Below are 15,506 nucleotides of genomic sequence, written 5' to 3' on the forward strand. Positions count from 1 at the left end.
GGAGAGGCTGGACCAGAGGCATAATGGGAAATCATCTTCTTTGGTTTTTTGGTTTATCTAAAAAGCAATATGGGGAACTCACAGCCCTGTGTAGGCAGAGCCAGGAAATCCTGGCTCAAAGCTCAGACATGTCAAGTTCATTTTGTAAGCTTCTTCTAGATGGTTCCAAACTCTTTTGGCCACAGGGCCCATTTTTCCAAAGAAGAGTCTTACGCAGAACCCCAAAGTAGGAAAGAGAGAAAGCAGAACTGCCCCATTCTAAGTCAGGGTGTGGCCTGGCCCCACATACTTAGCCCCTGCCGCAGCAGTTTGCAGAAATGTCTCACAAGGCATGGAACACAGGGCTTCTGTGGTACATGAGGTGGTTTTAGGCGACCCACAAGCAAACTTTCATTTTTAATCGAGTTTATTTTCACATGTCTATTATAAATACACAGCTAGATCATCTAAACTATGATTTTGCCCCACTCTAAGGAGGAGGTCAAAAATAGTGAGTTGGTGTAAAGAAAATTATTAGGAACATGGATACAATAAAACAGAAGTGGTAAAGAAGAGACATGAATGATTTAAACCAGGGGTTGGCAGAGTGCAGCCTGGGGACCAGATCTAGCTGCTGTCTGTTTGTGTAAATAAAGTTTTATTGGCACACAGCCTCACCCACTGGTTTATTGGCATACTGTCTATGGCTGGTGTCCTGTTGTAGCAGCAGAGTTGAGTAATTGCAGAAGAGATCGTCTGACCTGCAAAGCCTAAAATATTTACCCTTTGGCCCTTTACATCAAGTCTGACAAGTCCTGATCTAAAGCAAGCCCCTGCAATACAGCTCAGAAGGCTAGACACTGGAAGGGCAAGTGGCTTCTACAAAATCACACATGGCTGAACTCCGCATTCTGTGAACTTCCCACCCAGCCACACTGCCCCCACACAGACCAGAGCCAGGCTCCCTGGGCTTGAATCCCAGTTCTGCCGCTTACCTGCTGTGTGACCTTGATCCAGCTCCTTGACCTCTCCGTGCCTCAGTGTCCTCATTTGTCAACTGAGAACAGTAGTACCAGCTCACCAGTGTCACGAGGATTGTGAGTCCAGATGTGCTGAGGGCTGCAAACATTGAACCACGGGCTAAGCGGCCTTCAGGCAGGCCCCTGTCTCCAGGCAGTGACACTTGGCCACAGCACCACAGTCTGAGACATCCTCCCTTCCCTCTTGGCTTTGTGGAAGAAGGAAGGAAGCGTGACGTGTGGCACGCCACATGCCACAGCCGAAAGCACTGGGTCTATGGTTCTCAAGTTTCATTTCCCACAATCTGGAATGAATGGGTTGAGTCCAGAGTGCCTCCCGCTTTCAGTATTTTCGATTCTTAGGTTTGGGTGCCCATCCTTGTGGTATAAGCATCTGACTGCAACAGTTTCAGGCTTTGAGGTAGCTTGTAGGCCTGCAGTGCAAGACAACGCCTTCGTCCGGTGCTCAACCAAAGAACAGGTCTGCTTCAAAGTGGGGGAACAGTGCTGTGCTGGCCTCCCAGAGAGGCCATGTGTTGTTTGTACTGTGTTTCCACTACTGTGACAAACCCAAATGTCAAGGTCTGAAACTTTTGGGTCTGAAAATAAGATGGAGGTTAATTTCTCTCTCAGTTGACAGAAGGAAAGCAGGGCCCACCTGAGCAGGGACCTGGTTCCCTCTGAACTGTTGCTCTTCTGCCCCTCTACACAGCCCAAGACAGCCCCGCGCAGTGCCAGGACCCCGCCCGCAGGAGAGGGAAGGGCAAGGAGAGGGCCCAGTGGGCCCTTCAAGGACACAGCATGCACGTCTCACATCTGCCCACATCCCTCTGGCCAGTACAGAAACCACGGGGCCGGACCTTCCCAGGAAAGGTGCTGGGAAATCTCTGTATTTCTTCCCAAAGGCCAGGCGCCCCACCACGGAGGCTCTCATTCTGCAGGAGGCAGGAGGAGCATGGGAAGAGCTAACAGCCTCTGCTGCCAAAGGTAGTCAGGCTGCTGCCTGGGACTTCCTGGGGCATTTTCAAGATGAAGTTGACTGTCCCTGATTTCCACCTTTTGAGTCGACTTTAGAACTAACCCTGTCAAAGGTCCGAAAGTATATGATAACCCCATGGATTCTTAACCGGGAAATGTTTAAGGTCCACTATCTCAGACGCAAGCACTTGTCAGTGAAAAACCCCAAAGAAACGCGTGGGTCTTGCTGCTGACACAAACACGTTTGTTGCTTCCCCGCTGGCCAGAGCAAGTCACATACATGGCAGAGCCCAGAGTCAGGAAGGCAGGGACTGTCAGGGGCGTGGATGCGGGGGTGGAATGGGTGAAAACTGGGGCCGTGGTGCAGTGTGCTGTACTCCTCCATCCCCCTTCTCGGGCACATCGTAGCCCCCGCCCCGTCTCTTGCCTAGTTTATGGGGATGGCCTTCCTTCCGTCTCTCCTGGTTGCCACCTGCTCATCCTTAGGCCTAGACATCACTTCCTCCAAGCCTTGGTGCTGTTCCTGGGGTGCCACTTGCTCTCCGTGGGTTTGTCAGTGCCGCACTGCTTCCCTCACTGCAGGCTGCGTGCCCTGTCACTCACTGGAAGCCCTTTGAGGAAGGGACTGGGTCTTGTTCACAGCAGTATCCACAAGTGGGTGGCACCCACTAAGTATTTGCGGGAATCCAGGTCACCCAAGTCTGGCCTCTTGAGAAACGAGACACTTAGGGACTCCTTGCCAAAACCAGATAAATTCTAGCCAGGCAGGTGGGTCCAGCCTCCCCGATGGCTTGTGTTCTCACATCAAGAGCATTCTCACTGCCAATGGGCCCAGATGGTGCCCATCAAGCCCCCAGGTGTGAGTAAACCCTCGAGTTAATTCCCTCCTGCTGGAAGCTTCTGTGCTCTTTGAATTCCCTTCCTCCATGCTCCGGTCTGTCCTGCTTGATCATCACAGCCAGGCACCCCCCAGGATGTCCCAGGGGTCACCAGCAGACACGCTCTGCTGGGCAGTCTCAACCCCAACCCCCAAGGAAAGCAGCCATCCCTGCGCATCCACGTGCACCTGCTCAGGATGGCCTGGACTAGAAATGGGTTCACACCCCTTTAAAAGGTGCCCCAGGGTTCCTTAACAGCCCCATCTGGCTCATTCCAGTTCCCAAGACTGTCCATTCAAACCCTATTTTCTCTGGGAAACGTTAGAACTTAGAAATCAGTGTTTGGGATTTAGTCACATTTCTCTGACTTGTGGCACCTCTCCAATCTGTAGGCCTCTGGGCCCTGGCTTTGCAGCACTGGATCGGGGACAGGCAGCCACCCCACCTCATCACCTAGCTGGTGCTGCCTGGGTTCGGGGGGATTGAAGAGCAGGTCCTCCTGGGAGAAGCCCAAACTTGAACTTTCTAGTGTCTGAAAAGCAAACCCAATTCCTGCCTCTCTCTTGAGCCGGGGTTGGTGATTGACACAGAAGAACAGACATATGCCTATCCTTTCAGCTCCCACTGGGCAAAGCAGTTTTCAGAGTGAAGGTGGGGAGGGCGATGGGCAGGGGGCAGTGCAGACATTTCCACTGAGCTGTCAAATATTTGCTGTGACTGCATCTTGCCTGGGAGTCTCAGCTTCTAGAGCAAAATCCACTGGACCCTGAAGACGAGGGTACTTCCCCGAAACCTGAGCCCCTGGGCTGAGAGGTGGAGCCCCCAGAAGCATGGGCTTGAGAATACCCCAGCGTAAGTCCTTCCTGGGTTCCAAATCTCTGCTTCTGCTTTCTCTGAAAACAAAGTAGACCTCCCAGGGGTTTACAAGACCCCTGGAGGTGTGAGCTGAGCCACAGCCCAGGGCCCAGCCCATGGGAAACACTGCGCTGCTCATCCCACCAAGTTTCCTGGAGGCTGCCCTGTGCCAGGCCCTGGACGGTGAGCCGAGGGTGCAAGCCCGGGCCCCCATGGAACTCAGCCCGACACAGAAATGAGATTGCAGGCTGCAGTGGCTTTGAGGCATGTGTGCAGAGACAACACAGTGCTGCATGAGAATAATAGTGGGGAGCCGGACCCAGAGGGGGTGCTGGGAAGGTGTCTTCAAGAAGCGATGTCCCAGCTGCAGGGGAGTAGGAGGTAGCCAAGCAAAGGGGAAAAGGAGGTTCTGGCAGGGGGTACTGGGAGCCCAGCCTGACCTCCCCAGCCCTGGCCACCCCTTCCACCCCCTGCTGGCATCTCCCAGTCCCAACCACTGCTGGGAATGAGCCACTGTCAGTCAGGGGCCACTCCCAGGGCGCCCCGCTGTCCCCAGCTGGGGGCCACTGCTGCGTGTCTGGACTGCTCAGGTCCCTGCATCCTCAGAATAGCCTCTTCCCCAAGGCAGAGTCACGTGGCAGCTGAGGTTTCTGATGTATCCACTCATGAATATCAATCAGGCCTGGTAATTCACAGTAAGTGGGACCCAGATTGACTAGTAAGCAAGGGCTTTCACCCCAAACTGGGTCCCGAGAAGGAGAGTGGCAGTGGCATGCAGCAGCAGCAGGTGCGGGCACGACGTGACCAGGATTGGAAAGCCTGACAGCTGCAGGCGGCAAGGTGGCCTGCAGCCACTAACTGTCGAGGGGTGGCCAGACAGTGTGGGTGCAGCCAGTGCCCTCGGGTGCAGGAAGGAAGGCTGCAGCGTGAGGAGGGTAGCGAGGGCTGGGGGGGGCAGCTCTCCAGAGGTGCTGGTGCCCACCTGGCATCCGGCTGGCACTGGGGGCCCCTGCAGTTTCCTCTGCATCCCAGCTTGAGAGCTGGGTGGCTTTTCTCTCTGGCTCACCTGACCACAACTGGCAGCCCAGGACAGATGGGTTGCCTGGGGCACACCATTCCAGGAGGACCACGACCCTCGTCCACAAGGGAGGGAGACATGGTCCTGGAGAGACAGCACCCTGTTCTGAGCACTTCTGGTGGGTGTATAGCCTCCCTGCAGCCTGAGGGCAGGGGGCCTGCTTTGTGACCTTGGACCCAGGTTGCCTGACCTCTCTGGATGGCAGGAACACCCACCTTGGGATTCCCTAAGGCCTTGGCCTCTTCCTTTCTAGTCTCAGCTTGTCCACCCTCCTGATACAGTGACATCGTTACCATAGCCCCCCCCCCCCCCACAGATTCATTCTTCCATCCTCTCCAAATGGGCACCATTTTCACCATCCTCAACTCCAGTGAGGAAGCCTAAACACAGAGAGGTTAGGCACCTTGCCCAAGACCACACAGCTCCTGGTGGAGCCTGCGGCTCAGGTCTGTGCTCCTCACCTCCAGGCTGCACTGGATGTGCCTCTGCCTCTGGCCTTCCAGATGTGGAAATGCAGCCCTGCTCCTTGAGAAGGCGGGGAAGGCTTTGGAGTCCCTGTGGGCTGGAAACCCCCCCAGCTCCCGGCTGCGGGCTGCTGGCGGCCAGAGCTGTCCCTCTCCCTCAAGCCCCAGGAGGAGTGTTGGACTTCCAACAGGAGCTTGTGGGGGGTCCGGAGAGAATACATCCTCCCGCACCCTTGACCTTCGTCCTCCCACCCCGTCCTCACGGTGGTGTGGGAGCTGCATCAGCCCCTCCAGCTCCCAGTGAGGATGGTGTTCTGTCTCCAGAGGCAGAGGCAGTTCTGTTGGGGACAGTGGTCACCCCAGAGTAGGGAGGTGAGAAACTGGGGGCTCACCCTGCTATCTTTGAGAGATCTCAGGGCTGGGGTCTGCGTCCTAATGACTCAGCTGGCTTCAAGAGCTGAGTTCTAGGCCCTAGGGATTCCAAAATAAGATTAAGTCAAGATCAATACTGGACCTTCACCACCTGCTGCGGAAGAGGCTGGAGCGGTGTTCGTGCAGGTCTCCCTGATGTCCAACGCCGAGCACCAGGCCGCCCATGGAGGCCAGTGAGAGGACCCTGTGCGTTTGCTCACTCAGCAGAACATCCTCTGGCACCGCTCCGGGCCCTGAGGTTCTCAGGGAAGGGGCAGACACACCTCCTGCCCCTCCGAGCCCACAGGCTGGGAGGGGAGCAGATGGGTTCAGGCCATTATGCCAGACTGAGAATACTGAGTTCGGGGTATGCCCTGGGAGCACAGGGGGCTCCCGGCTCCAATGGAGCATGAGCGTGTGTCCATGTGGTCATCTGGAGCTTAGTCTTAGCCTTCAGGAGGCTTTGTGCCCAGCGCAGGCTGCCACCTCTGCCATGGGCCCAAACAGCAGCCAGGGTGCGTATTCAACAGCCTCCGGGCGCTGCCCACCACCCAGCTCTTCATCTGATGCGGGACAACAAGCAGGTAGCTTATAACTGCAGCCTGTATGACCCAGGGAGGAGAGGAGGTCACAGCCCAGGGGTGGCCCTGCTGACAGGTGACAGTCATGCTACTGATGTCACTGGGGTTTTGTGACAAGCTGAGACCACCTTGCCAGGGGCCTCAGCACAGTGCCTGGCACGTAGTGCGTGCTCAGTAAACAGCTGCCCCTGAGATGGTGCTTGTTTGTATTCTTAGTACTTTTCTCAGTCCCTTTGGTTCTTGAGCAGATGCTGGGTCAGCTCCCAAGCCCTGTCTACACTGCAGGGATGGGCGATGTTCACCGGGGTCTCGGGTAGGAGGGCTGGCTTGCACTGCTCCTAATTTTTACTTGCATCCTGAGCAGCCCCCCCACCTCCCACATGTAGGAAGGCACAGCGATGGGTGCCGCGGGCTCCCTGTTACTCTCCGCTCTCGCAGGCTGGTGAGGGTCGGCCAGCGAGCTCAGGAGGCCAGCCACTGCCTTCCATGAAACACTGGGTAGTTTCTCATTTTCCCCTTGAGCAGTTTCACAGTGCAGTTAAACCTGCAGCCAAGGCTCGCTGGGATGGAGACCGAGGCCCAGGAGGGAGGCAGTGAGGGGAATAAATACTCCAGCACCGTGCCCTGCCCCCACCAACAGTAAAGTGCAGAAAGGAAGAGTTCAGGGGAGAAAGTGATTTACAGATACTAGCCCTGGCCCCTCCCAAGACCCAGTAAGAGTTCGCCAAATGCCTAAGTGCACCCAGCACCTGGAGTCCACTCTGGGCATTCATTTTGCAAACTGGGCAGCAAAGTATACAAAAGCACCCTATTACAGTGCCTTTTAAAGCAAGGAGTTACCCCTACTTCATCTCCTTAAGTATATAGTTCCGCCTGCCCCAGAATTCTTTCACTGATTGGGATCCTCCTAAGCGGGCAGCCAGAGTCTGATCATCTTCCGTTGACGGGAGCTGTACTGTGAACCTCTCAAGCCAGAGTCTTAATGATGCCTTCCACAACTGTGAGAAGGGCTCATATGCCCATTTTCCAGAAGCAGAAACAGGCCCAGAGAGGTGTAGTGACTTGCTCAGGGTTACACAGCTTGGAAACAGCAGAGTCAGGCTTCAGGGAGGGCCTAGGGTCTGTCTGACTCCAAAGCCAGTGCTCTTTCCATAAAATACCCCAATGGACAGCCCCTCCACGCCCATCATCTGGGGCACCGTCTCCGTCCGTGCTCCGGGAGTCCTGGGTCCGCTGCTGTTGTGACCCTATCATATGCCTGGGCAGACACCATGTTTAGGCATTCCCCCGGTGCGCTCTCTACCCGATCGGACTCTGGGATCAGATCAGACTAGGGGCCGTCCTGACTGGGCTACCAAGAGTCCAGCTTTGTGGGCCTCAATGAGCATCAGAGGCTTGAGGGGGCCATACCCCACTGTACCCCACCTGCTTTGTCCCACAGCCCTCAGGCCCCAGGGCTGGGCCTTCCCCATCCTCTGTCGAGCAGTCTCTTGCCCAGGTTTTCTCCAGGCCTTGGTGGGACTCATCCAAGAGGCCTTCCCTTCCACGGTGCACAGCGTGGTGGCCTAGGACGCGCTCTGTCCCCCAACTCAGTCTCACTTTCTTCCTAGCCTTCCCGTCCTCTGGCATGCTATCTGTTAATTAGTTTATTGTCCTTTCTCTGCCTTCCCCCAACCAGAATGTTCTATGACAGCAGGTGCGTTATTTGGTCTCTGCTGAGTCCACGGAGACCGGGGCAGAGGCATGTCAATACTGGGCAAGTGGATCTGTTAGCAGGTTCTCCCTCCTAAAGTCAGGGCAGCCCCGTGAGGTAAGTCTTCTTACCCCACTGCACAGATGAGAAGACCAAGGCCCCAGGTCTGGGGATCACCCTCCTACACAAACGCAGAGGGCCCCCATTTCTACCAGCCACAGGACTCTCTCCACAACTGAGGGATGTCCAGCTTGGCAAGACCCTGCCTTCTGAAAAGGATGAAGGAGAATAAAATCAAACAAGAAGTTGGAAACTTGGGCTGGCCAGCATGTCTCCAAGCCCCAGGCAAGCCGCAGCCGCCCTCTGCGCCCGAGCAAGCGGCCCCGGGGTCTGGGGATTTGCTGGCAGACAGCGGCTGAAGGCCGCGCCTGCCTTAGTTAGAATGCAGCCGTTAGATCGCTGCCTGCTCTCTGATGGCTGCAAGTGATTGACACTTACAAATTACCCAGCCGAAAGTGTCGAGTCTTTGACCCCTGAGTAACATCTTTGGCAAGCCTGAGATTTGCCAGCATTTTGTCATCTAATTACTGCAAATCCCTTGAAAATTCACTGGCTGGTGAATTTTTAATGCGGGGCAATTTCAATGTGATGCATTGCCCAGATGGGTTCTTGCGTTTCTCACCTCTTTCTCCCTCTCTCCCCTCTCTCTGTCTCTCTCTCTCTCACTCCATCCCTCTATCCTTAACTTTAATAATCTCACAAACTTCTGAGTGACCCACCCTGAGAGTCTGAGCAGAGCTGCTGGAAGCTGTGCGGTCTTTGCGTCTGATCATTTCTGTGCCCTGTTCTTTGGAAACGTGCACACAGGCCAGGGGCCAGAAAAATACCTTGCATGCAGGCCACGGGCCAGAAGAACGCCTCACTCCTGCCTCCCAGACAGCGTGTGTGTCTGCCTTCTCCCCCCAGGACCCCTAGCTAGCCCAACAGACCAAGCAGCACAGATAAACCAGTCTCCTTCGGGATGCACCTCATGAGCAGTCGCTTTCCCTGGACAAGTGGGCTGGTGACTCTCTGCAAGGTTGGTTACTTTGGCGCTAAATCTGAGGCAAAGCAGGTGTTCACCACATTACTTTCTTACCTCATTCTTCAGATGCTCAGATGACGGCCTCACCAGGGCAAGAGAGAGATGGCTGCCTTTTGCAGAGCAGAGGAGAGGTTATACCTTGCACCCCATGTACCTGGATAACCTCCTGCCTCTTCAGATCCCAAGGCTGAAGCCAGACTTCCTCCAACCAAGCACCACACCGATCTGCCTGTGCTGCAGAATGAACTTGGAACTTCAATCTCCAGGAAGCCAGCACGTAGGACTTTGTTCCCCACAGGAGCAAAACTTTGCCAAACAGAGTGACACCACATAGCAGGCCCGTGAACAAAAAATCTGGCTGTTTTTCCTGCGCAGTTCTTAAACATGTTTCATTTTTTTTCTTCACCTATATGTATATTAGATTGTTATTTCTAAATACAAAAGCAAGGTGCCTTTTAAACTTCATCCCCAGATCAGCCCTCTGTGAGCTCCTTCCTCCTTGACAACATGGAAGGTGAAATCCGTGGTCACAGCCATGTTCTTGCTGTTAACCTCGGAGAGATAAGTCCCTTCCCTCCACCTCCACCAGCCCTCTCCACCCCCTCCTCCTTTCCCCCTATTCAGGGAAACGAGGTTTTGCTTTTCAGCCCCATTTCTGGTTACATATGTACACGGCTGATAAAATATTCCACTTCACCCCTTCTCCCTGTGGGACCTGCCGTCTTACGGGGAAAGGGTTTGTATGACAACGACCGCGACAGCCTGTGTGTCGCCTGGAAACAGCAGTGGGGGGTGGATCTCTCTGGCGCCTCTATTCACATTCCCTCTTCTGGTTCTGATAACAGCATTGCTGGAGAGAAAAGGCCGGAGCCTCCTCCATGGACTCCATTCGAGGCCCAGATGGTCACCCTCCTGTCCTTGAAAGGGGACGTGCTACCGAGGTCCCTGCTGTTTGCTGCCTGGCCAGACTCACCTCCTGTGTACTTCGCCTGGAGCCCCCCGCACCCTTCTGTGAAGTGGGCAGTGTCTGCATTCTGTGCAGGAGGCTCACCTGGTCCCACATGAGATGGTTCCAGCTGAGGATGCTTGAAACTTGGGGCCAGAGCAGAATTTGGGTTTGGGGAATGCCCCAGAGGTGCAACTCTGGTTGGATAGATAAAACCCAGCAGTCGACAAGGGCTGGGCATCGTGCACGGAGAGATGTCCTGACTGCTTGTCTAGGAAGGAAGATAAGAGCAGTCTGGGGTTCTACCTGAGGGCTGTGCAGTGACTGCAGTGGTGCCTCTGAGACTCTGATTACTGTTTGTCTCTCCACCCACTTGGTTCTCTCATGTCTCTCTTCCTGTGTAACTGATAGTCTCAAATCCAGACTCTTCAGAGGCAAAAGGCAGGGGGCGGAGGGAGACATCCTTATGCTTCTTTCTAACCTTTTACAAAAAGCAACCATTCACTTTGCTCTGCATTATGGAAATAGGAACTTTGCACTCAGGATTCTGAAAGTGTGCCCCACACACACACACACCCCTTCTGAAGGATCTTAACTCAGTAACAGATGTTTGCAGAGCTCAGTGATGGGCCAGGCACAGGGCAGAGCCTGAGGGGCAAAGCCATAGACTCTGTGCTAAAAAAAGCTTTAAAGAGGATGCGGGTTAATAAGACAAAGAATGAATTGTAAACTTTACACAGGAGGTACAGAGTCGTCCAGAAGATCCGAAGAAGGTGGGGTTCAGACATGAAGGCAGCAAGCATTTAATAAGCACCTGCCAGGTGCTGGGCACTAGGGTGACAGAGATGAGAAGCACGGTCCCTGGCCTTGAGGGGTTAAGGTTAGTGGAGATGACCTTTCAGAAGGGGGCATCAAGGTGGGAGGTTGCCAGGATGGAGAAAGGGCACCCATAGCGGCCATCACGGGTAGGTAACCACACGAGCTCTGAGACCCTCAGGCCGGGCTGGGCAGATTTCAACCTGGGCTTTTCTCAAACCAAGGTGCAGGTGTGCATTATGTGTGAAATAGAGCCCGCCACCTCCATGCTATGGCTCGTGAGCTAGCAACACTGGGCCCATGTGGAAAGAAATACATTTGGACCTAAAAATAAGGGAATTGCTGCCATGATTAGCTCTGTTATCTGCCCACTGATGCCATCCTAGCTAGCCTTGTGGTCATCAAGACAGGAATGCAGCAGAAAGGCGGGCAGAAACACGCAAGCTTCTTTATTTGTATTACGCCTCAAGTTCTTGTACTACTTGTTTTGTTTCATTTGTGTGTGTGTGTGTGTGTGTACGCGCGCACGCACATGCTCATACACATGCATCTTACTCCTAACAAGAATGCTGCTACACACATTGAAAGTTCTGGGCTTGAGCCATAGTCCCCACTTGACAATATCTACTAGCAATTTGAGGCTATCACCTATTTTTTTTCCTTTCCCTTATTCATTCAACAAACATTTATCAAGAGCCTAGCCCTGAGCTCTGCAGCAGCATGTACTGCTAGGACAGAAGGTTCTTACCTCCTTAGGTCACATGGGAAAAGAGGTGATAAACCAGGAACAGGTAAATGTATCATTTCAAGTAGGAATGAAGGCCAGAGAAAGGACCAACTTCGGTTAGGTGGTCTGGGAAGGCCACTCTAAGGAAGTGACATTTAAGCCAAGGCTTGAAGACACCAAAGAAGCCACCCATGCATGCCGAAAATGGAAGTAAGGCAAGCAGCCACTTGGATGACAATCAAGAGCAGAGGGCCAGAGGCAGGCAGGCATTGTGTTTGAGGATTTAAAGTTGGCCAGATTTCTGGAACATAGTGGGTAATGTAAAGAATGGACTTGAGATATTTAAGCACATAGAGGCAAGTGCAGAGGGCTTGCCACTCATTCAAACAGGAAAGACATAAATGAGGCAACAGTGAAGTATGGGAGATGGGGTAAAAACAGGATGTGGCAGACAATGTGGGGAAACCAGCTGTCCGATTCCTTCATCTGTGCTGCCTTCCACTTGCTCCCCCAGGCCCTCTACAGCTAGAGGTGTCTGAGACAGTTCTAGCTGATCAGACCTAAGCAGAAATCTGCTGGAAACTTTCAAAGAAAGTTGTTGTTTTCCTGAACAAAAAGTGAAAGTGCAGGCCCTTTCTCTTCCCCACTTCTTGGTGCCTTTAACTCAGATATAATGCCTGGAACTGCAGCAGCTATTTTGCAACCTCGAGGGAAAGGCTGAGAGCATCACAAAGACAAAGGAGCCATGTAGTCAATGCCAGCCACCTCACTCCAGATTTTTCATTACATTCAAAGAATGGACCCCATTTGTTTACAATAAAGTTAGTTGGTTTTTTCTGTTGTTTGTTGTCAAAAGCATCCCCGGGCTGATTACACAGAGTAAGGAATTGGGGCTAGAGAGAAGTGAGTAACAATATGGGTGAGTCTGAGTTCAAAAACAGCAGCCTTGAGATTCTAAATTGGAGCACCAGGTGTGGAGGAGCCACTTTTGATGATAAATAGAATCTACTGTTTACTTACATATAGAATATTTCTGTTTATATGAAATATGGAACTACTTCAAGTTCTGTATTTATTGGGAAGGGCTATGGGAAATGAATCCATATAGGCACAGATCCTTATTTTAGATGTGATCCTTATTTCAACCAAAAGCAAGTTTGGTGTACAGATACCACCATTCGAGAAAGACTGCTTTCTGGAGTTTGATTCATGGTTCACTGAACCCAGGTGGGGAAGGAACGAAAGCTGGTGGACAGGAAGGAGAACACGTCTCTGCACAAGCCCTCAAGAGGCCCTGTGCCTATCCCTGGTTGTCCAGGCCTCAGGCACACTGAAATAAATGTTTTGTGGAATAGGAAAGAAAAATTATTTTTGTGCAAATTCTTTATACAATGTTAGAAAATGAAAAATAAATCATTTATCCAGTGTTTTGTGTTATCTCAAGACAGCCACATAAATTCTTGTTAAGCAAAGTTATACACTGAAATAGAAATCATACAATGGCCACCACCTCCACATATCCTAGGATTGAGGCCTGAAAGATATTTTAAGGGGATGGGATGAATGTGTGAGGCCTGGTGCCGAAAGCCCGGCAGCAGAGCAGCCCTGATCCATCCCCCTGAACTTACTCCCAGCTGAGGACCAAAGGAGAAACCATCATGCCCAAGGGGAAGGCATCAGTTCTGTAGCTTAGATGCTCGATACACAGCCCTCTGTCTGAGCTCATGGCATGGTGACAGTCAATAAACATTTGCTGAAGACCTACTATGTACATACTGTCCTGGATGCTGGAATCATCTAAGACCAAAAAGGATGATAAAAGACAGGTGTCACAGTAGCTGTCCCAGAACTAAGAATCGAGAACATCTAATTGCCACATTCTCAGGTAGTGTGTTCTCAGTTGCCTCCCAACCAGGACATGGTCATTCTGTGCCTGAAGAGCTCCTGGTGTGGTATAAAGGCTGAAGGTTAGACTGATGTCGGAGTTACTGCTGTCTGGAACACTTGAGGACAGGGCAGTTTGGAGGAGGTATCCCAAGGCCCTTGTGTAGACGGAAACACGACGACTTACAGGGAAGAAGCTAAGAGACGTGCAAGAACCCACGTGGGTTGGACTTGGCTACAATCAGATGCTGCTCAGCCCCTTCTACCACAACCAGGTAGGTTTCTGCAGAGAAGCAGGTCTCAAACTACTGAGTCTCACCACCCCTTTATAATCTTCCAAAAACAGGGACCTCAAAAAGCTGTAATTTATGTGGGTAATACCTATTGATATTTACTGTTTAGAAAGTAAAACATTTTAAAATGTTTCACTGATTTAAAAGCAGTAACAAACCCAATAACATATTAACATATTTGGTGGAAACCTCATATTATTTTCCAAAAGCCACACTAGATTCAGTGAGATGAGTGGCATTGTTTTACATTTCTGCAAATCTCTGTGAAGCCTGGCATAATCGAAAACACCCAGATTCTTGGATGCTGGAATCATCTAAGACCGAGATTCTTCCACAGCCTCTGCATTCAGTCAGACGCGATCTGTTGTTTGGGTTGAGGTATATGAAGAAAATCTGGTCACGTAAAGTACAAGGTGGGAAAGGGAGGGCCATGTGGACCCCCTGAGTGGGCTCCTGAGGTCCCCGGCGTCCCCTGAACCCTGACTTACAGAGTTCACATCCTGGCTTTCCCCTCTCAGAAAAGCAGGTTGCAGGAAGCAGAGAGCTCATAGTAAGCCTTAAAATAGTTCCTAACTCTTGGGTTAACGACCACTTTCAGTATCTGATGACAGCTAAGGATCTTTGCCAGAAAAGAACACTTTTTAGTGAATGCAAAAGGGGTGTACATGTGCATAACTTCAGGGACTCTGCCAGGCCCCCAAGGCCTGCTGTGATCTCAAAGTAGCAGCCAGGATCTGGGGGAGAGGGTGTCTGCAAGAGGGTACAGAACAGTTGCCTTGCAGAAACATCCCTTGGTTGCTTCTAGGCTCTGAATAAGAGCACCGCCCCCTCCAATCCCTTCAGTGCAAATTAGCACAATTTAGCACATCCAGAGCTAATAATAATAACAGCAGCAGCTACTATTTGAAGGGAGTTTTTATGTCATACCAGAAGCTGTATTTGGTTTGCAAACTATCTAAATTACTCCTCACAAGGGTTCTGAGTGCTGTTAGTATCCTCATGTTACAGGTGGTAAAACAGACACAGAGAGGCCAAGTCACTCACCCGAGGTTACACAGCAGGGCAGGATTAGACCAGCTCACTCTGGCAACAACAGGCCTCTCAGATCCCAGTGCTGCTGGTCTTACAACTGGAGTGTGTGTGTCCCTGTGTGTGTCTGAAAAAACAGATTCCAAACCATTAGCAGCAGTAATTTATAAGGTTGAGAAAACCAACAGCCTTTCACTTGCTAAACCTTTGCTCATCACATTTGAAATTTTAAATCAGAAAAATGAGATGAAGATGAAAACAAAGGTCAATAATACCTTTCCTGCTGACTTGTGGAGCAGGCCCTGAGTGTGCGTGTGTATGTGTGGTGGGGTAGGGACAGAAACTTCCAGAAAGCCACAATCTGGGCAGACTGTTGTCCATGTCCTGGGCACTGGGTTGCCAGGTGATTCTGGGCACTCCCAGGTGACCCACGATCATGCTGCTTCCCCCAAGTCCTCAAGGTATGGGCATTGGGGTGCCCCCAGAGAAACCCATAGGTGCCTCAAGCTGCTGGAACCTGCTGGGGCCACAGGCCTCACCCTTTGGAGCACCCACAGTCCCCTGCAAGTGTGAACACCTCCCGTCAAGTCCCCAGAATTCACACGACAGGAGATCCTCATTTTCACCCAGGAGACAGCCTGTCTGTCGGAGAGCTAGGAGCCTCCTATTTTTTTTTTTTCTGAATGATAATTTCCCCCCTTTTTTTGTAGCTAAAAATCACCCAGGCTTGTCCAGACGAGAGGGCAGAAAATTATGTGGTGAAAGAGAAGGGAAGATAATTTCTCTGGGTC

At 52.0% G+C, this 15,506-nt stretch overlaps 1 protein-coding gene across 3 annotated transcripts in view; it reads left to right on the top strand.

Annotated features, from left to right (window-relative positions):
* Positions 1-9,480, top strand: part of RBM19 (RNA binding motif protein 19) — a 129,581-nt gene extending 120,101 nt beyond the window's left edge. For all 3 annotated transcript variants that reach the window (XM_036929302.2, XM_036929299.2, XM_036929303.2), the window contains one exon: positions 9,087-9,480. Coding sequence is in view for 2 of the 3 variants with exons in the window: in XM_036929299.2 (XP_036785194.2) it covers positions 9,087-9,211 (125 nt within the window). In the remaining variant the exon portion in view is untranslated. The remainder of the gene's footprint in view (positions 1-9,086) is intronic.
* Positions 9,481-15,506: the final 6,026 nt, after the last annotated feature.

Source organism: Manis pentadactyla, chromosome 14 (assembly GCF_030020395.1).
Source record: "Manis pentadactyla isolate mManPen7 chromosome 14, mManPen7.hap1, whole genome shotgun sequence".
Classification (NCBI taxonomy): domain Eukaryota; kingdom Metazoa; phylum Chordata; class Mammalia; order Pholidota; family Manidae; genus Manis; species Manis pentadactyla.